This window comes from Apteryx mantelli, chromosome 3 (assembly GCF_036417845.1).
Source record: "Apteryx mantelli isolate bAptMan1 chromosome 3, bAptMan1.hap1, whole genome shotgun sequence".
NCBI lineage: Eukaryota > Metazoa > Chordata > Aves > Apterygiformes > Apterygidae > Apteryx > Apteryx mantelli.
Genome location: NC_089980.1, coordinates 11,475,489 through 11,496,976, shown reverse-complemented (window position 1 = coordinate 11,496,976; position 21,488 = coordinate 11,475,489). Strand labels below are relative to the sequence as shown.

General features: G+C 39.7%; 1 protein-coding gene across 2 annotated transcripts in view; it reads right to left on the bottom strand.

The window, feature by feature from the left end:
• Nucleotides 1-209: 209 nt before the first annotated feature.
• Nucleotides 210-21,488, bottom strand: part of JAG1 (jagged canonical Notch ligand 1) — a 35,786-nt gene continuing 14,507 nt past the window's right edge. The window contains exons 4-26 of one of the 2 annotated variants that reach the window (XM_067292702.1): nt 17,470-17,724; nt 16,389-16,449; nt 12,503-12,633; nt 12,071-12,190; nt 11,530-11,643; nt 10,805-10,918; nt 9,852-9,965; nt 9,413-9,459; nt 8,554-8,727; nt 7,899-8,049; nt 7,284-7,448; nt 6,632-6,745; nt 5,896-6,009; nt 5,672-5,785; nt 5,431-5,547; nt 4,810-4,837; nt 4,576-4,661; nt 3,646-3,759; nt 3,307-3,416; nt 2,987-3,223; nt 2,490-2,621; nt 1,921-2,071; nt 210-1,187 (exon numbers count right to left, since the gene is read on the bottom strand). In XM_067292702.1, coding sequence (XP_067148803.1) covers nt 730-1,187; nt 1,921-2,071; nt 2,490-2,621; nt 2,987-3,223; nt 3,307-3,416; nt 3,646-3,759; nt 4,576-4,661; nt 4,810-4,837; nt 5,431-5,547; nt 5,672-5,785; nt 5,896-6,009; nt 6,632-6,745; nt 7,284-7,448; nt 7,899-8,049; nt 8,554-8,727; nt 9,413-9,459; nt 9,852-9,965; nt 10,805-10,918; nt 11,530-11,643; nt 12,071-12,190; nt 12,503-12,633; nt 16,389-16,449; nt 17,470-17,724 — 3,221 coding nt within the window. In that variant the 3' untranslated portion in view covers nt 210-729. The remainder of the gene's footprint in view (nt 1,188-1,920; nt 2,072-2,489; nt 2,622-2,986; nt 3,224-3,306; nt 3,417-3,645; nt 3,760-4,575; nt 4,662-4,809; nt 4,838-5,430; nt 5,548-5,671; nt 5,786-5,895; nt 6,010-6,631; nt 6,746-7,283; nt 7,449-7,898; nt 8,050-8,553; nt 8,728-9,412; nt 9,460-9,851; nt 9,966-10,804; nt 10,919-11,529; nt 11,644-12,070; nt 12,191-12,502; nt 12,634-16,388; nt 16,450-17,469; nt 17,725-21,488) is intronic. The other variant, XM_067292703.1, reaches the window with a different exon arrangement.

The following is a 21,488-nucleotide window of genomic DNA, read 5'->3' as shown; positions in this document are numbered from 1 at the left end:
ACCTTCAACTCTAAACACATACATATAAATAAAAAGGAATGATATCTTAAGGCTCTTGATTATTAAGTTAATAAATCAAATATACACAGTGATTAATAAAAAAAGAATTATTTACATATCTATACAAACTTCTATTTTTGACACATTTTCCTCTTTAAATTCTTCATTTACCAGCAACTGCTGACAAGTTTCCCCCCCACCCACCCCCAACAAAAATACAATTAAAAAAAATAAATAATAAACTTATTTTTGATAGTTGCTGTGGTTCCGAGCTGCAAAGGCACTTTCAAATACAGAACTAGTTGTACGTCACCATAAAACCAATATACAAAAAACTCAAATTCAATAAATATAAATAAAATGTATTATTCTAAAGAAACTGTATAAATCGGGACATCTGGCAAAAAAAGGTTAACACTACAGAAGAGTAATAAGGCTATGTAATACCTTATGAAACGTTTCCATGATGTATCAGCTACAGCTGAATTTACATTAGGGCACTTTTGACTAGTTTTGCATAGATGTGAAATGCAGCACTTGGTATTCCAGCCAACCACAGCAACTATCATTGCCAGTGTAAGCCAGCTTGTCAAAACTTAAATTAACACAGGGATTCTAAGTAAATAATAGCCTTAGACTCAAATATTACACAACAGTTTAAGAACTACAAGCTCCGAGTGCCTTTGTAATGATATTTAAAGGCCCTGCATGGCAGCACCCCACCGTCTGCTATACAATGTACTCCATTCGATTTAAACTTTGTGCACTTTCCAAGTCTCTGTTGTCTTGTTTATTTGTCCAGTTTGGGTGTTTTGTAGGTGTGCTGTTGGGTGGCTTTTCATCTCTGTCTACCAATGTGTATGCTGGCTGTTTGGCAAATCGGGCCTTCTGCTGGTGTTTGTCCATGTCATCTTCCTCCACCTCCGAATTGTGTGTCCTTATTTTGGCAATTTTAGAGTTTTTGTTTTCATAGTCTTTAATTGGAACAGTATTTGCTCCATGTTTCTCAATGGGGTTTTTTATCTGATTCAGCTGCTCCCTTACATTGTTGGTAGTGTTGTCATCAGATGCTGTGTGTGTATGGCTGCTCTGCTTCCTGCGTTTTCGAATGCACCAATAAAAAACAGTTACCAGGCAACAGATCCAAGCTACTGTTAAGACTGAGCTCAATAATGGCACCAAGAAATCTGGAAGAGAGATAAAACTAGTTAACCCTGCTGCAAGTTCTAGTCAAGGTTTTCTACAAAGAAAACAACTCTTAATTCTTAAGCCTAATTTGTATGTAGTGGATCAGAGGGTAACATAAGGATAATCTTAGGTCTTTTAGAATACAGGATGGTCTAAGCGAATTTAGTACTCAGAGTATTAACTGATAGCCCTGGGGGAAGAGATGTCTTCCTCTTACCACAGAGTCAGTGATGGCAGGCAGCAGTGGCGCAGGCCTCATTACACTGCCCTGCCAAGGTTCCCAGCTTTGAGGGAACATGGTTTGGCTGTCAATAAGATGCAGTTACTGTCTGGTGCTATGGAGAGAGCTAATGGACGCTCTTGATCTTTTATTTAATTCATCCGATCAGGACAGTGGCATAGCCAGATAAATAAATGGAGCTTTCAGAGCCAACAAGCATGACTTCAGTTGTTTTCTTCTTCCTTTTTTCTCTCCATGAAGAGGTGAGAAAAGTAGTAGCTATTCTGACACGCTGGACTGTTATTTTAGAACTTTTGCAGAATACTCAGGGGCAGGGGGAAGGAGTAAGACCCTCAGGCAAAACTACTTTATTGTTCCCAGTTAACAAGGCCAAGAGGCAAAGATTCTCAGACTTATTACAAATATCAAAAGCAAGGAAAGCTTCACCTGCTTTGAAAAGCTATTCTAGTTATCAAAAGGATATGAGATTCTGGAGACAGACAGAAGCTTACCTGTTTTGTTTTTAACTGGTCGCCGTTGTACTCTGACTTCCGCAACTGCAGCAATTAGCGTGTTGTTTCCATCGCGCTTACTGACAAGGTCAATAATCCTATCTGTGATTTCTTTGATTGGGTTTTCATCTTCCCCTATATCTTCAGCAGACTAAAGGAAAGGTCATACAATTAATAACAAATACAGATCAGGTGTATGGATAATCGACTATTTATAAACTTTTGCAATCAGTTAAGGCTCTTAGCATTTTTCCCATACAAAAAAAAAAAAAAAAAAAAAAAGAAGGAAGGGGAGAGGGGGATGGGGGGAGTGGGAATAGCACTCAGCAGAGTATAACGGGAAGTGTTTTACTACGCTACTACAGTTGCTACCAGATGGTAGCTTTCAGGTATGCATGTGTAACCAGGATTCCTTCCTTGTTCTCAGAAGGGAACTGAGATGGAAACTAAACCATAAGTGCTGAAAAAACCCCAGAAATTATGATTTTTATGAAATCCACGTTACACATGTATCCAGCAATTAACTACTAAGACGCACAGGAAAAAAAAAAAATTCCAGGAATACTTACAATAGCAACATGTATTTCATTATTTGCTAGGTGTGAAGGCTCACAAGTAATATAGATGGAATATTCAACAGAAACATTCTTCAGAATATTCAGGTTCCTCAATTCACTGCAAATGTGCTCTGTGGTAAGTCCCTAAAGGAAACAAAAAAGCTTTTGTTTATATATTTATTTTTATATATTTTTATGTGTATATATACACACACACACACACAGGGGTGTGTGTGTGCGTGTCCATCCCATAAGAGTTTGCCCTGAATAACAGTTCTTGGGTGGGCGGGAGTGGAATTCCCACCAAGCTGGCTTTTGTTCTTTTGTGGACACAAAAGCATTTAGGGTAGAAATCTGTATTAAGCAGCGGCCCTTTATACTTTATGTTTGCTTTGACAATGAAGGAGTATCAGCTTTTATTGTACTTTACCAGTAAAGTAACTTGTTTTATGCTGTGGCGCACACACATGCTTGTTTCCAAAAGTAGGAAGAACTATGTTGTTACTTACTGGTGCCATCATTTCCTTGTTAAAGGTAAATGTGATGTTGGCACAATTGTCTTGGTAATAAGAATCAGAATTGCATTTTGTCTTCACAGGTTGTTGATTTGAAGGCCAACATTCACCCACTGCAGCACAAGGGTGGGTGAAACAGTGGTCTTCTTTAACAGGAACACAAGCATGTCCAGCTGGGCATTCATTATGACCTTTGGCATGTATTATACAAGGTCGAGGACCACACCAAACCTGGAAGAGAATAAGTACCGATATAAATAACTTCTAGTTACAGAACAGAAGACAGTATAACCCAAAACACAGTACATTTGTACCTTAGAACAGGTGACTTTTCCATTCAGACACTGACAGGTATTACAGTCATCATCCCACTTAGTCCCATCTGGCATTACTCTAACATTAGTAATGCAAGGCCTTCCTGTAACTGAAGAGATAGACTAGAATTAAAATACTTCAGATAGAAAAAGTGTGGAAAAATCCTTAAGCGTTTCCTTTTCCCTATACTCAGTTCTCCCTAACTCAGTGATGATTTAATAAGCTTGCTTGTTCACTAAAGGAAGACACTTACTTAAAAACAAAACAACCTGTCTGTTAAAATGCAATTATACTGATCTTGTTGCAAACATTATTACCAGCCATGACATCTGGAATACCTTCTTGGCATCCTGGACCACTACGACCTGGTGGGCAAATGCAACGATACCCATTAATTTCATCCACACATGTAGCTCCAAAAGCACAAGGCGAAGACTGGCATTCGTTGATGTCTATGATGGGGAGCGGGGGTGGGGGGAGAGAAAAAAAAAAAAAAAGTTACTTCCTAACATTCTTTTATTTTGTCAAACAAAGCATACAGAGATTTGTATACTAGAACTTTATATTCCATTTCCGGTGTCTACTCAGAGATAGATACTTATTAGCAGCACCAGTAAAATCTTGGAGCAAGTTTGCTGAAGTTTTTGCTGTATGGCACTAACAAAGATCAAAACCTGACCCTTATGGCAACTTAAAGCTTTTCAAGGGCACAGACATTCCTTCTCACACAAACATGCTTCCTCTTTTTTGACATAGTCCAGTTTTGTCCACCTGCTATATTCTTCAACTGATGACAACGGTAAACCCCTTTCCAGTTGTATTACTGCTATGAAACTTCTATTTCCATGGCTGTTATTAAAGAAGTGTTAGTGTCCTACCTGTAATTATTATTAAATTACAGGGAAGTACATACATCACCTCAGGGCTTGTAGGTGGATTATTAATTGACGAGGCTTTTGGCTGGCATGCTTTCATGTCAAACAGAAACCCATGCCACACAAACATATTCAAACTGGGAAGATTATCCTGAAGGGCATTCTCCCTACTCAGCTGAACCAAGAGGTTTCAGTTATAGCTGAACTGACTTTAGTATTTCTTTCATTTTCAGTGCAATTCCTACCCTCTCCCACGTCAGCTACAGATCCGGGCGAGGAAGATATTGGCCATCTATCAGAAGTCTGATCTGCCACTTGACTCAATTAAGATGATTGTCTTGCAACAAGATTCAAGTGAAACAAAATCAAGGTAGAGTCCCTTGTAACACTTACTGATCCTGCAGTCAGGACCTGCAAAGCCAGGAGCACATTCACAGCGGTACCAATTTTCTCCATCCACACAAGTGCCACTATTATAACTATAAAGAAAAAAATATATATATATATACACACACACATATTAGAATACTAGATTATTTTTACTTATAGCAGGCTTTTAAAAGGAATCTAATATTCTGGAGCAAAAAAAAAAAAAGGCACAGGATGAAAGACAAACATTAAACTTACCAAGGATGAGGACTGCAGTCATTTGTGTCTGCAAAGCAAAGACAGACACATTAAACATGCAAACTTTGGCTAATCCAACTCTACTGTCAGTAAAGAATGATTGGACTTCCCCTAATGCCCAAGTTACACTTACTTTAACATTTACAAAAATATGTTGAAGTTCTCTGCTAAATTGATTCCAGGCTTCCACCACAAAATTTGTTAACTACATTGTGGAACACATGTACACAGGAAGAGATTGTTGTAAAGAATTTAATGATTTAACAGGATAGGATGGGGTGGGGTGGGGGTGGGGGGGGGAGCAGAATGAGTGGAAGCAGAATGAGTGGAAGCAGAATGAGTGGAAGCAGAATGAGTGGAAGCAGACAGAGCTGCTGATAGAAAAAGAACCTGGGAGAAAACAAGACAACATCTGTCTCCACTTAGCTCATTTGCAACTTTCTCATGCCCAGGTCAAGGCTCTATCACATAAAGTCATTAAAAACAAAGATTCAGGTGATGCTAAAGCCTACATCAAACAAGCTTTCCCTTCTGGTTTCAATCTTGACTCCAAGGGCAACAGGATGAGCTAATGTTCTCATCAGGCAACACTTTGGAAGAGTTCAAGCAAAGACAACTTACTCTGAGTACATGTGGGTCCTTCCCAGCCCTCTTTGCAGACACAAGTAAAAGAATCCCCACTGACTACACAGGTACCACCGTTATGACAAGGGTTTGGCAGGCAGCTGCTGTTCCTTGCTGTAACAGAAACAAAAATTGTCGCTAAGTTTTTAGAAAGCTCTCAAAACTGAGCCAAGAGGAAAAACTGAGGTCGCAGATTCACTACTGCATCTGCTTCCTGGTGCTTATGCAGGGTACTTACCTATATTACAAGTGGCTCCTTCCCATCCTGCAGGACACATGCAATTGAAAGTGTCCCCCTCATCATAACATGTTCCTCCATTATTGCATGTTGCCTCATCACACTGGCTGTCACCTAGGAAGAGCCCAAACTATCCTTAATCCCAGTGCTTTCTTAATGCAATACAGTAAGTTTAAACAGCCTAATAGAGCATGCCTGTTATGTTTTGGAAGTGCTGAACTTACGGGAATGGCAAGTTTTTCCTTTCCACCCATTTTTACATTCACAGAAGAAGTCATTGACCAAGTCTCGGCAAGTTCCTCCATTGTGGCAAGGGTTTTTACTGCAGTCATTAATATCTAGAAATGTTATGCAGAGAAAGTGAGCTAAGTAGCATTTACAGAATTGACAAATGCTTAATGCTTGAAAGATGTGTTTTCTATCCCTAATTCTGTGTTTCAGTTGGGGATTAAATACTGAAGCAAGTTTTAATGCTTTAAGCACTGACACAAACAGAGAATATTCTACCATATTCCTCCAGCTCATTTTCATTTTAATAAACAAGAGGTGAGAGAAGAAAGGTCCACTATACAAATTTTCCTATCAGAGGATGGAAGCCGAGTGCTCACTCCCCTTCTACTCCCAGGACTGACAAAATGTAAATAAGGCATTTCTGCTCTTTTAAAACCAGTATGTACTCATGCTAAAGATTTCTTACAGGAAGTTATCCAAAGGGTAGAGCAGAAAATTGAACAGCAGGAGAGCTGAGTTCTATTCCCAGTCCTGCTGTTAACTTGGGTTTAGCTCCGATTCCAAAACCTAGGACTCAGTGGAAAAAAGACACCTTGTCTTCTGAGGCCTTTGAAGCAGACCTCATGTTGAGCTGGAATTGGTCACTATCATCTTAAAGACAGGATCAGCCATTCCTTCCTGGTATTTCTCCAAGAGATCTTACTGTGAGCTGAAGAAGGGTTAACTTACTTGTTTCACAATATGTTCCTTCCCATCCATCACTACAGATGCATTTGTAGGAGTTGATGCCATCAATACAAGTGCCACCATTTTTACAGGGGTTGCTCTCACAGTCATTGATATCTGCAACAATGGCGGGGGGGGGGGAAAATCACACTAAAAGTTCAGTAACTAAAAGTTATCTTATTGAAGACTATTTGATGCTACTTCCATTTCTAAGCCCCTCTTGAGAGCAAGGGTTCTAAGCAAGTCAAGAAATACCTGAAAACAGTGCAGACATGAAATGATGAAGTCATCACTCAGCAATTTAGAGGAAAAAAAAGGACATTTTAAAATAGAACTTTTCAGGAACCCTTAAAAATCCATGTTAAACCCCACTATTAAATACCTCAGACCTTATATACATAAGGTTTTTAAAAACATACAATTCAAGGCCAGAAGGTTCATTACTGTGAACTTTCCCCAAGGCCTAGCAAATTCCAATCTGCCTCGCCCAAGTGGGATATGAAAACTTAAAGCAGTTCCAAGGTTCACTGTGTTAGAAGGAAAAAAAAAAAAATCCAAAAACAAACAAACAAAAACTTCTGGGAGGAAAGGATGGAATCTTTTTCCAAAGAGAGATTCAGGGACAGCAAAACATAAGTATCTTTTCAGTTCTTACTCTCATGGCAGTAGGTGCCAGTGAATCCTTTGTTGCATTCACAGGTGAATTTTCCACCTGCTTGACTCTTGCACTTTCCATGAGGGCCACAGACATTTGAAGAAATATAACGAACCCCTTCCGGTGTGCTGTTAGAAGCCACTGCCACTGTACAGCTGTCAATTACTGCAGAAAAACAGAGATCTGAGTGAGGATTGCCTATTCTAGATGATTTCATATGCTAATAGCCACCTTATTACTCCAGTGAAGGACATTTAAAAGACCTGCACCTGCTACTTTAGAATAAAAGGATTATACTAAGTATTCATGCATAAAACAAACACAGCATCTTATTTGAAGGTTGCTGGACCACTTATTTGGCCTAGAATATTTTCAGCAAAGCTGGCTATTTGCTACATGTGCTTCACTTCCACATCCTCTTTCAAATAGCTGGTATTTACAAGTATTACTCATCTTTTCACACTAATACAAGCATAAGGCACTGGGTGAAATTCAGCCTCTTTATACAAAAAACTCTTCCGCTGATTACACTAAATGGGGGCTGCATTAGGTCTTCTGCCAGGGGATGAGCAGAAAGTATTATCAGCCATTCCCAGCCTCCAAGGTAACACAAACCTTCACAAGGAGTTGTGCGGCAGTGATCTTTCAGATGGGAGCAGTTCTTCCCTTCGTAATCTTCAGGGCAGTTACAAAAATAGTCCATAGCAAGATTGAAGCATTGGGCACCATTCTGGCAAGGGTTTGGCTCACAATAATCTATGTCCAGCTGTAAGCAGTGCAGAGGGAAGAATGGGAAATGAAAGAGAAAAAAAGGGGGGGGGGGGAGGGAGAGGAAAGCTGAGTGAAACAGAAGTTTTATCATAGCTTTCCCTCATTACAACAAGCAGACATCGTGGAATCTGACCTTTTTATCTACTGCCTCAATGAATTGTTCATAATGCACAGAGTTCAGTTAGACTTGAAACTATTTCAACAGACAGCCCTCTTGATATTAAACAGTCACTGAAAGTTAATAGTTAGCATGTAACAAAACCTGACATGCATACACTTGCAATCTGTTTAACAAAAAGAATCTTCAGCAGCCTGTGAGCGTTTTTTGTTGTTGTTTCTTTAATATATATAAATCAAGCACTTTCTTGGCAGCTTGACAGCTATACCAAGTATGACTTTATACTATGGTTCACTGGATGCAAGGTATTCAGGGTACAGATCCAGAGTGCTGGTAGAAACGCCACTGGCTGAGAGCCTGCCTTTCACCCGTGCTTCTTACCTGACAGAGGTTTCCTGAGAAACCAGCAGGACAGAGACATTGGAATCCATTGATTTCATCCTGGCAATGACCCCCATTCATGCAAGGGTTACTTGCACATTCATTGATGTCTTTCTCACAGTGATCTCCTGCATAGCCAGGTGAACAGATACACCGATAACCATTAACCAAGTCCTGTGAAGGAACAAGAAAGTTTAAAGTTAAGGGTTTTCTTTTTCTCTTCCCCCACGTATATTTATATGTATAGGTGTGTGGATATATATATACACACACACAAATGTATATACACAAATATATTTTTATATAATACATACATCATTTATATATATATATATATATACACACACACACACACACAATTAGTGTACATATAAATAAATAAAAGAGTAAGGAAAAAAAAAACCCTAAGAGTCCCAAAATATCTTCTACTATATCCAATACCAACATAAGAAACTAGTTCATGCTAAAACAAGGCAAGACTATTTAGGGGAAAAAATATTCACCAATTAGTAGTGGCTTACATTCTTAATTTCTCATTAGGATACACAAATCCTTATTTTAAATTGGAGGATCTACATTTGCAATAGATAGTTTACACAACAACCAAGCCTGTTTACTGGTGACAGTGGCGGTGAAGATGAGTCTGCAGTTATATTTTCTGCTCTTGTTGTTCTACACACATACTCCTAAATGGTGTAAGCATGACATAACCCCCCTCCCCCTCAACTCAAAGTCATGACAATATATACCTGTGGCATATCCAGTTTATTGCTACTTCCTGCACTGTTTGTGTTTAGACTCAAATGTTTTAGTTACTGTTGCAAGTCTTGGGGAAACCAAATTAAAACCAGTGGCTTACCCGGCAAGATCCTCCATTCTGACATTGTCCACGACAGTCATTAATATCTGCAGTAAAATTAGCGTGGTTAGAAGGCAAAAATATATTCACACTCGATACAGAGTTCAAGTCTTTCTAAAACTGCAAATAGATAAACCTTTTGTCAAGTTTCCTGCATGCCTTCCCTCGAGATAAGATTATCGTAATGGGTGGGAACCTTTAGTGATTCTTCTACTAGAGTTAGTGAAACTTCACATCATTGTTTTAGTCACTTTATCAGAATATAGCTATGTTATGGACTAATGAGTTTGATAAAGTTGTGTATTTTCATTCCACACCAACTACTCCCTTTTTAGAAAGATCAACTGCTAATACTCTGCCTGATATTTAAATTGGAGCTTAGAACTCAATGGAATATATATATTAAACATACTATAAACCCAAGGATATAAACACTTACTTATATCACAGTTGTGGCCAGACCAGCCAGTAATGCAGTCGCAATAGTAGCTGCCAATCAGGTTCCTGCAGGAGTTGGCATTGACACAGGGTTTGCCCTCACATTCATTCGCATCTGAAAGACAAGGTGAATGGCCAAATGAACTGCTTGTGGGGTAGAAGGAAGAAAAGTCTACAGTCTGTTTTCACAGCAATGATCAGCAGTTCATATCTAAAAGGAACTTGTAATATACAGCCTGGATTAGCGTGACTTAAGAGAACAAGAGTCAATCATGCATCAGTCTTTGAAGTCTCTTGCAATTTCTCTGCAATTAGAACATACTGGCTATGCCAATTATTTGATAATTACCCAGCTACTTATTCAGAGCACCCCCCTCCACACACACACACACGCGCGCGCACACACACACACACACACACACATCTCAATCCAGCATTTTGATGGAGGAGTGCTGCAGCCTGGTCACTGGGATGAGTGTGTTGTGTAAAGAATGCAGACAGCTCATTCTTTGTGAGATCATCCACATTTTGGAACCCAGCTGTGAACTCCTTGGGTCTGGAGGAGTTGACATGGCTGAAGAGACAGAGCAACTTTCTCACAGGCTAAAGGAAAAAATACATGTGGGGGCAGGCATGGAAGGCATACACGTACACCCTCCCCACTTCAGTTTTTTTGCAGTTTAAAGTATGCCTGCTTGGCTTAGCTAACTATTTTCTTCAACAGCTAGCATGCATCAACAATAAAAATGAAAGAAGGATGCCAGTCTAAGCTGTCTTAGGACCCACTCCTGCAAACAAAAAAATTGCATATTCTGAGTATGCCAGAATATGTCCACAAGGTTCAGAAGTATAAACATGCCTAAAGCAAAGGGCACAATCATATGCTTGCAGGACTAGGATCCCTCTAATTTTTTTCCCAGAGCAGCATCAAATGAAGAGAAACACAGTACTCACCCAGCTGGCATGTTTTACCAGTCCACTGAGGTGGGCAAACACACTTAAATCCATCAACTAGATCTTGGCAAGTTCCTCCATGACCACAGGGATTTGGAGAACAATCATCAATATCTATAATGCAGGATAAGAAGAGGCTTAGCTCTGTTACCAAATAGGCAACTTCAGTAACCAATACATTTGATAAATGGTTGCTGCTTCTAGGATTTATCCTGAGGAACAGAAAAACAACAGGACTTCTGCTTGGAATTTCTATGAATATTTTAGCAAAAGAATCCGTTATAAAGGTGAATGGGTGTTCAAAGCATACAGAGCATAGGGAAAGAAATTTACACCTGATATAATAGGTGGCCTTTTGCAAGTGGAAGTCAGATTTTGATACAACAGGTCTCAGTATTTTAAGAGCTTGCCAAAATGCCACCCAAAGTCTGTTCCACTTCTCTCAAGAAACTGTTGGCCATTCTTTCTCCTTGCATTTAATGAAAGCCCCAGTACAAGCACAGGAGAGGAGGGTGCACTGTGATATAAACGGATGCTAAGAACCAATGCTAAAGCTAGCACAGGATTGGTAAGCTTCACTGTACATTTGTCAGGGATTAGAAACTCAGATCTAAAACAGTAACTAGGACATTCTTACTGTAATAAGATTTTGGAGGGGGGGAAAAAAAAAAAAAACAAAACACAAAAAACCCCACCACACCACCACCACCAAAAAAACCCCTTACTATCAGTGCAAGTTGGTCCAGCCCAGCCAGGTGCACACACACACTCAAATCCTGTAGAAGTTTCTAAGCAGCTTCCTCCATTGTGACAGGGATCGGAAAGGCAGGCATGTTCCGCTGCACCAAGACAGAAGTACGCTGTGGTAAAGACTACAGCAGGATCACCACAAGCCACCCCCTGCTCCTTCTGCATGCTTCTGTTCTGGACCCATCATCATTACTCCTGATGTATCTTGTTCCTGAGAACTGTGAATCAAAAGGCCACTAGCAGAAAGTCATTTTCCATGCTAAACTGATCAACAAACTGTGGCACACACCTGCTCAAGTCAGAGCCAAACTAGATAAACAGCGAGCAGAAGGCCGATTTAAGGACATATCAGCTGTCAAAGATGAAACAAGTCTGGACCTTTGTAGCTATCCCTGATATAATTAACACTGGAAATTCACTCTTCCCCAACATGGTATATCCATATAACCAAGACCAGCCACTAAATGAGAAATAACTGCCAAGCGACAGTTCAGTAGTTTCATCAAAAACACTTACCAATTTCACAATTCTGTCCTGAGTAACCCTCAGGGCAGGAACATTGGTATTTATCAGGGCCAGTGTTGCTGCAGGTACCACCATTCAAACAGGGTGGGTGGGTTCCACAGTAGTTCAGATCTGCAAAGGGCATAGAGCTTAAAAATCTGTGGTTGAATGACAACAGAAACATCACTATGTGCATGGTCTATGTAGAGACTTTATAGAATACATCTGCACACAAGAGTAGGACAGGACAGAGCAAAATTAAGCACATATGCTAACAACACTAGAACAGCGGAGCACACAATGCTAAGTAGCTGAAGGACAAAAACTCCTGCCACGTTTCAGGAGGCTTTGCACTCTCAGCCTTGTGTGCATTCGCTCTCCCCGATAAGTCTGCCAGTGTTAAAATTCAAGTGTTACACTTGGCTATCCATAAGATTAGCATACCTTTGTCACAGAGCTGACCACCCCAGTTGGTTTCACAGAGGCACTGCCATGGTTCAATGCAAGTGCCATGGACACATCCCGGGTGTGGAATGCACTTATCACAGTACTGGCCTTGCCATCCGTACTGACACCTTTGTAAAAGAAAGGGAAAAAAAAATTCAGAACAAGGAAACAAATCTTAGAATTGCTCTGTGTAGATATGTGTGTAGAACTCCAAAGCCTTGAGAGAGACCGGGGAGATGCAAGAGAAGGGGAGGACGAGGGGAAGTGGAGAAGCTATTCAAGGTTTGTTTGATGGTTTCTTGTAAACAAACATTTTAGTAGTTCTGCCAAGGTCTCTGTAGCCGGCCTCCTGACAAAAGAATAACTGCTCTGAGAGAACCAGCATGAGGCCATTCAGCACAATAATACTCTTTCTGGAGCCTCATACAAATGTGGCGGAGAGGGTGGGTGTGCACTACAAATCAATCTCTGGACTTGACAGAGTGCATTATAAACAGAGGGGGGGGGGGAAAAAAAGTCAGTGGAAACAATAGTTATCCAGAGATCCTCATGAATACAAGGTTCCAGGCATTTCAGCCATGCTGGGTTTACAGGAAGACAAACAAAACCATAAACACCAACTCTGAGCCCTCTGCAAGGCAATAGCAAAGCATTAAGAGCACCGAGCTTTACTGGGAGTTAGCCTTATGCTGAGCTAGGAGATGTACGGAGGAAGTATGGACTGGGCCACAATACGAGATCAAAGAAAACGGCACACGCCAGAATTTTGCATTTGTTCAAAGACAACCAGTTGTCAGTGTACTTCAGAGCTTGATCTATGCTAACCTCTTTTCAGGTAATAACAAAGAGTTACCCAATTCCAAGCAACTTTAATTTCATATCTGGAGAAGAATTATCATTATCATTTTAATTATTTATTTCCACTATCTATGAGCTACATGAATTCCTTACTAAAAAGGAAGATGCTCTTTTAAAGTAAAGCTCCCTTAAAAGAAAGTTTATTTTGGCTTTCACTTTAGTTCTCACTGGCAAAGTAGACTAAGGATTCTTCAAATTAAAGTTCATCTATAGATAGAAAAGGAAGACAAGTTGAAAAAGGAAGACAAGCTGAAACTTAAAAGCAAGGGTTTGTTGAAATACCGTATTTCATTAATGGGTCCTGAGAGTAATTGATGAACAGTAATTATGCACTAAGCTGTCACTAGATTATGAAAATAAACCTCTTCTGTACAGAAGTCAGCTAAGCTTTCTATTTATAAACCCCCCCACTATTCTCTTACCAGCAATTTCTTCTCATGGGAAAAACCTAGAGGGATCTATCCAATGGTTAATCACACACAGCTAGTGGTAAGTCTGACTTCCCTTCTAAAAAAATCTCAGGTGACAAACTGCATCCTAATTAACTTTGGTTTTTTTCAATAGCTATTTCAATAGCAACCTACTCAAAATCAATTGGAAACACTTGATAGTTTGTGTATATATAAAAACAACAACAACAAAATAGAGTTAGTCCAACTTATTTTTCTTTGTGGACAAAGATCATGAAAGAAAAACCCAGATCAAGCAAAACAGCCTCTCTCAAGTAGCTCTTGGAAAGTCCTTCCATATAGGGAATATAAGAATGCACAAAGACCAAAATTTAGGAACATACCCTTTTAACTTCTATTGCATTCAAAGCAACTTGCCTGTGAGCTTACACACAAGCTTAACTAAGGCACCTCACCTAAAAAAAAAAAAAAAAAAAAAAAAAAAGCATCCAAATCTAGAATGTTATTCCTTTTTGTCAAATCAAAGCTTTTGTCTTCTTCAAAGCATGTGTAAAGGGAAACGATACTACACCCCCCCCCCCCAAAAAAAAAAAACCCAAAACTTTAGAGACAAAGATACGACTTTCTTCAGACAAATCAGCTTCAAAGTATAACAAAGAAAACAGGAATAAGACTATCTTTAAAAAAAAAAAAAAAAAAAACAACAAAAAAAACAACCCCCCCCATCAGATATCCATTCTAGAACAAGATTCATATTAGTAATTCTTGTTTAATAATATGTGTGCAGCAGTTTCTCATGAGAAATTTAAAGTTAATTTTCCTTGTATTTGGTTGTGTTGGCAGGCTTGCATTAAAGAAAGTGACTTGCAACGAGAGGGAAAAGGATATTTTAAGAGTGTTTGCAAGTTGTCTGTTGTACCAGAACCCAGAGCAGTTTCTGCTGGGATGTTATTTTTAAACTCTATTGCATTTGTAACATAGAGGCTACATGACTCATCAAAACTTAAGAGAAAATAAAATCTTGTTTCTGTGTTCTCTTTAAAGATATTGGTCTAACTTGGCAAGCAGAAGTTATCTGAAAGCACCAGAAGGACAGCATTGTTTCAAGACTATGCAAATCAAGTGTGGGAAAGTTGCACCTTAAGTAAATAAGAGCACTAGTGCATGTCTGGGCAGTGAGTGGGAGGTAAGAGCCTTAGAAAGAGAAAGGGAAGAAAAAAAAAAATCTGGAAACAAAGCCTGTTGTTCTGACTAGGAGACAGCAACCCCTACAAGGCATGTTTATTCTGATGACAGCAGCACAAATCACTGGTAGCCTTGACTGATACACTCCTCACCATTCCCCCCATCCCCATCAATACTTCTTACTACTTGCTGGCCGTTTTTTTTTTTTTAAAGGAAAGATTTATATTTGGTGTTTTGGGGGTTAACCAGCTTATGTCAGTGCTGCTAAACATTAAAAGCACTTAACATAACCCATATCAGTGCACCCTGGAGCTTGACTTTCACTTTGCCATTTCTCTTGTGGAGGATGAAAAGTTACTTTCTATCTTACTTTAAGGATTCTCCTTAATAAAAGTGTTTTTGTTTTGTTTTTGAAGTAGAGATTACAGGGATAGAGAGAAAGAACAATCTACTGTGGGGATTCGGGCTGACCTCTTACATAGCGTAGTCTGTCAGACACCCTAGATTTAATTCTTGCTTGAAGTACAGCTCATTGAGGAGAATAGCAACCCATTTTTGTGGAAGTTTCCAGCAAAGGAGAATCCACCGGTATGTTTTGTAAACAGATTTTTTAAAAGGGTTACACAAAACAACTTATAACCAGTTTGTTGATAAAAAATGTCCCTATTTAATATCCATTACCCCTCCATTGATGCAGGAGAAAACCTCCCTGCGCTGTAAATACGTGGTGCATATTTTGAGGCATTCCAAATATTTAATTGTTGGGTTACGGCTAAACTCTGCTTTTCATTGTCTCCTTGCCAGAACACAATGGACTTCAAAGCACAGCAGCAAAATTCTGCATTCATCAGTCTACTGACAAGATTTCATCCCAGCTATTAACCTCTCAGCACTCAGAGCCTGGCTCACAATGGTAAAGGAACCAAGAGATTTAACTAATCCCATTCTAAAGAATGCTTGACTTTTGCCTACTGAAGGAACAAACTTTGGAGTGGAGGAAAGGGAAGGGGGAAATGGGCGTGAAAGGGAGAAGAGAGAAGTCATACTGTAGTTCAAACTTGTAGTGGAAAAAGCCTATTAATCAGGTTGTATTAAAACAAAAAAAAAAAAACACACGCACCCCAAAACATTTGCACTGTTTATGCAGAAGCAATTAGTTAGTGCTCATTAGGCAGTATTCACAGGATTTATCCCATACCTTTTATGAACATCACCATTTCACAAACTAAAAGCCTCTCAAAATTATCAGTGCGTTCAAAAAACCTATCCCCTATCTTATTCAGGACAAGCCAGCATGAATAATGCACCCTGGTCAAAAGCAGGACTCTGAGAACACCCTCCCTCCCCAATCCTATTGTCTTTAGCATCACTTGTTTGGTTACTTGGGGGGGGGGGGGGGGGATGAGAAGGGAGGTGAGGGAAGTATTTACCTGCACTCTCCTGGAATCGTGCAAGAACCATGCTTGGGGCTACATCCCTGACGACAAATAGCTGTTAAAACAAAACAAAAAGAGTATCAGCGTGCTGCCCGCTTCCTGCATCTTCGAACTCGTGGGAATGTTTTAATCTCTAACTGGCATTGTTATCCTACTGAATCCAAGGTTTTAGCAAGTCTCTCATATCAAGTCTACTGGATTAAAAAAAACTAAGGTAGGTGTTCCCTACAATAGCAAATCTATCAGTTAGCTTTACAGAGGAATCACAACCAACACTGTTCAAAGAGTTGTTTCAATGGTAGAGAAGCCATCTCACTTTACAGGGATGCAAGTCATTTCCAGTCTACAGATTTCCTTTCTCTGCATTTTGCAGGAGAACTAGCCCACTCTCCCTATCTTTACATCTAATTCAGAGCAACTTTTAACTACTTTGGATTTGCTTTAGAGCCATATCTCTGAACAGACAGGATATTAAGATGAGCGTCTATTCAAATTGCAGGTAAACTCAGTCAGCAAGACATGCTAATAGTCTGTTCCTCCTATTCAGAGTCCTGTTTTCTCCTTCTGAAATTACCTAGGAAATTGTCAGTCCCTAATAAGCATGTTAAACACCAGCTCAGGTAGAACAAACAGCCTGGGACTTTTCAACACCAAAGCTTTACACTTGCCAGGTCAGCTCTAAAGCAAGTGTCTCCTTCCTGCTTGTCTTGAAGTTCTGCACCAAAGGGGAAATCCTGCCATTGAAGTCAGCAGCAGAACTCCCATTGAAGTCAATGGGCTGGGTTCTCTTCCCAAGGGCAAAGATGTGGATAATCAAAGAAAAAACACATTTGTTAAGTCCCCAGTACTCATTATATTCAGACCTCTCCAAGATTTTAAAACAAGGCTGAAACTAGTCTTCTCCTGGCCCTAGCTCTCTGTGTAAAGAGTTACTTCACTGTCTTGTCAGCCCTAACAGCAGCACCACCATATCACCAAACTACACTCTGGATATGAAGCATCCCATACACTTGTCTCAGTCCCTCAGCCTATCCAAAATTGCTGATCATTTGCAGTTCAAGCATTTGTCACAAACCTTTGTTGCATTCTGGTCCCATCCAGCCTTCCAAGCATGTTTTGTTGCCATTCTGGTCACAGGTATGGTGAGTGAAGAAGTCATCTCTTGGTCGACAAAACTTGTTGCAGCCAAAGCCATAGTAATGCTCTGCGCAAGTCACACGGATCTGATACTCAAAGTGGGCAACTCCTGCATTATGTTTCAAAGTCTGCCACTGACGGCTTGGATTGATCATGCCAGAGTGGGATGCCTTTGCAATAATGCGATCAGGATCTAGATGTGAGAAGAGACATCAGAGTTAGATCTTTATTTAGGTATCATTCCCTCCCAAATCAAAGTTCTCTAGCTTCACAGACAAGACTCTCTGAGGCAGCCGGTTGGTTTCATTAACTTTACGTTTTAGAGAGTAAGATAAAGCTGTCCTGGAGCTACACACCATTAACTGAAACGTGCATACAGTATATCAAACCAAACAAGGCTTGAAGTGAAGATGGACCGTTAAGTTACTGCCAATCGCTTATCAATTTCTCAGTGCAAAGACATCCAGTAAGAATCACATGTCTAGCAGTGACAGAAAATTGAGCTGCTTTTCCTCCTAGCTCCAGTAGGTTTGTGCATAATGCAATTTTCCCTGCAACTCAGTTACTAGCACTAGTTTTGTTTTTAACTGGAGTATTCATCAAAACTTCATACTACAATAGCCTAATAAAGCAAACTCTACAAACTGGACATAGACACTACACCAAAAAAAAAAAAAAAAAAAAAGTTTGCAGCCTTCTGGGATTCCAGTGTAAGCTCTGAATTCACTTGAAAACAAACAGCTTTGGCATTCAGTCGACAGTGATCTCACAAGGCTTTGGCTGAGAAATATTGTGGAAGTTCTCTTTTCAGATGTTAGCTAACACTAAAAACTCAAGCTTACCAGAGCTCCAAGCAAGGAGCTCAAATTACTGTGTATATTTGTTACAGATTCTCCTTCTCTCTATAGGAGATTTCAAAGTTTAGACTTTGTACTTGACGTTTAATTCCAGCAAAAGCTCTCTGGTTTTTAGAGAGCTACAACTGTCTAAATTATAGCTTGAAATAATAATATTTCACATTAGCGCAGAACATTGTATATATCTGTGGTATTTCACTTTGTAGTCCAGGTCTTGTGACTTAAACGATCTGACACTGCCGTACGACCTGCTGCTAGCAAGCACTTGACTGCCGAGTGAAAGTTTATCATAAAACAGCCAAAATATCCTTGCAGACATTAAAAAAAAAAAAAAAAAGAGCCAGGCTACACTGTTCTGTATATGAGAGCAAAATCCAGAGACAGAAGAATTTTAGGTAGAAGGGCAGTTTGCCAATGATGTGTTAAAAAGCAGCGTGTGAAGAACTAGCACATTCAAGTATTATGAATTCAAGAGTACTGATGTTCACTTGTTCTTCCAACAAATAAAAGACTTTGGGGATTTTACATAAGGCAGAGTTGAAGACTAATGAAGCTGCTACATAAAGCTTATGAAAACACATGGGCAGGTTTCTGTATAAAATACTTCTGAATGTATTGATAAGGACCTTTGATTTTTAGCTTTCAAAAGGAACATCTAAACAGGCTTCTCAAGCCTCAGATATCTGTTATCAGTTCTCTACTAGATCCTGCCTGCTTGTCTGCAGTTTCGAAGATAGTTAAGTCAAAGCACATATTTTAAGCAGTTATAGGTATTCTTGGCTCAAGACTGCAGTGCTTAAGTGTTTACAGTGTGAAATTAAGGGCAACAACTTCTTATTCACCTTCTGGTATTTCTGGTTTTATGATGTTTTCCATTTAAATTAGTTTTTATTATTCATTGGCACTAAGCCCCCAACCCCACATCTATGCCTAAGATTTTCAAATGCATGTAGGCCTTTATTAATTTGAAACCCATTCACAAGTAATGTAGATGCCTAAGGACTTTTCCATACTGGTATATCCAGAGCAATATCATGTCCTGTACTGTGCAGGTGTAAGACTCTCAGATCTCATCAACAAGATTACAGACTAATTCTAAGAGGTACTTAAGCAGATGCATATCTATTCGTCTTGAATGGAGCTAGTCAAGCGATTATAGTTCCACTCATGCGTGCTGGAGATGGCTTTGCTGCACTTGCCAAGATTACACCCCGATCTACAGCATAGTTGGAAAGTGAATGCATTTCCCCAAATACCAAGCCTGTGCATAAAGGCATCCTGTTTCTTGTGAGTAAAACAACTCTATCCTTTTCTCCCATAAGCAGTAGAAGGGGAATGACACTCAACTTAGTTCTGTGACACCCCCCACCCCCAATGTACTGAGTTGCTTTTATAAAGAGTCTTTTCCTGATCTCCGTTGGGAACATACCATTGACAGCCATTTCAGTTCTTGGCACCAGAAAAACAAATGCCTTGGAAAAAAGATCTTTCGTCTTGTCTCTGCTCTACCATTCTTCCCCTATTTGTCAGCTCATTAGGAAGCATGTCCTTGCTGCATGTCTGTGACATCTCAACTCCAGCCACCAGCTCCTTTGAGCCCTTATCCACAGACTACTGAATTTACATAGAAACATCCTTATTAGTCCACTGGACTTTATTTTGTTAAGTGCCCAATTGAAAACCAGCTGTGATTTCACTTTGGATCATGGCTAAAATACCTTTCATTTGATACAGGTTATAAAGCTGTCACTATACATTTAAATCCAAGTAAGGGCTCACAGACTTTTAAGATCCTTTTCCTTAGCCATCACCCACAGTTTTCACAATGAAGTATTGGCATGTTCTTTCTTGCATAAAAATTTCTCCACCCCTCCCTATTCCCACCTGTCAGTGCACACTTGCACAAGCATGCTGACCCAGACTTCAGGGAAGGCATTGCAACAACTCTGCCATTCTTAGCCTGTAGCATGCAAACCCAAAGCAGCAGACTGGTTAAGTTTAAAAAAAAAGTTAGGGAGGCTTGAGAGAAAGTGGTCTTCATAATTCCCTTGACATCATTTGACTCAGGATCCCATGATAGAAAGGTTAGAGGAAACATTAACCAATTAGGAATTGATGAAGTGGAAGAGAGAGGCTTTCTGTATATTTTTAACTCTCACTCTGCACTTAGATGCCAGAGAATCTGTTGGTTTCATTTATTTTTTTGGTGGCTAAACTTCAAAGCTATTAGTCTGTCTTTTTATTCAATGAGCAACTATAGCAAAGCTTTTAGGCACAGAGAAAATTACCTATTTTGAGTGCCCACCTTTGCTTTTCAGGGGTCCAATTTTCAGAAATTATAACTGCCCAGCATTAGGAAGCAAACCAAGAAAGCCTGGACTCCTCTAAGCAGTTTGGGTGGCCACAGCCACCATAGTTACTTTTGAAGGTCTTTGCTTCAGACAACTTCCAGCTATGGTTTGGTTTACATTGTGTTGAAGCCTCTTATGCCTGACTGGAATTCACATGCAACCGATACTAGTCATTTACAATAGCTCTTTGACACAGTTTGAGATGCAATGTCAGCCCCATTAGCTTTATGTATGAAGCGACAGTAGCAAGATGGAATCTAGACAAGAACCGGGGCAAGAAAACCATTTAAGTTGAATCTTGGCTCCAACAAAGCATGATTCTCATCAGCTTCACCAGGGCCAGAATTTAACTGCAAGCCACTCTTGGAAGTGAGACAAGAAAGTGTGTGGTAAAGGGAACGTAGGAGGAGTGGAATGTAGATGGGGGGGGAAGGAAGCATCCACTCGAGGATCTCCTAATGGCAAGATTGATCGGAAGGATGCTACATCTATTGCAAAATACACAATGCCTACTAAACCCACTATTTTTTAAAAGAGCTCTCACAGAGTCCTCACAGTTCAACTATAATCAGGGCAAAAGAAAATCCTTTAGACATCTCAAAATACTCATCATTTTATCTTATGACAGTTGTTTAGCTCTAGCTTAACTAGTTCTTCAAGGTTTATTCTTTAGCTATGGGAAGGCTACTGTAATCAGAGTGATACACTACAAAGAAAAGGGTTTGTGCAGTACAGTGACTGAAGTGACC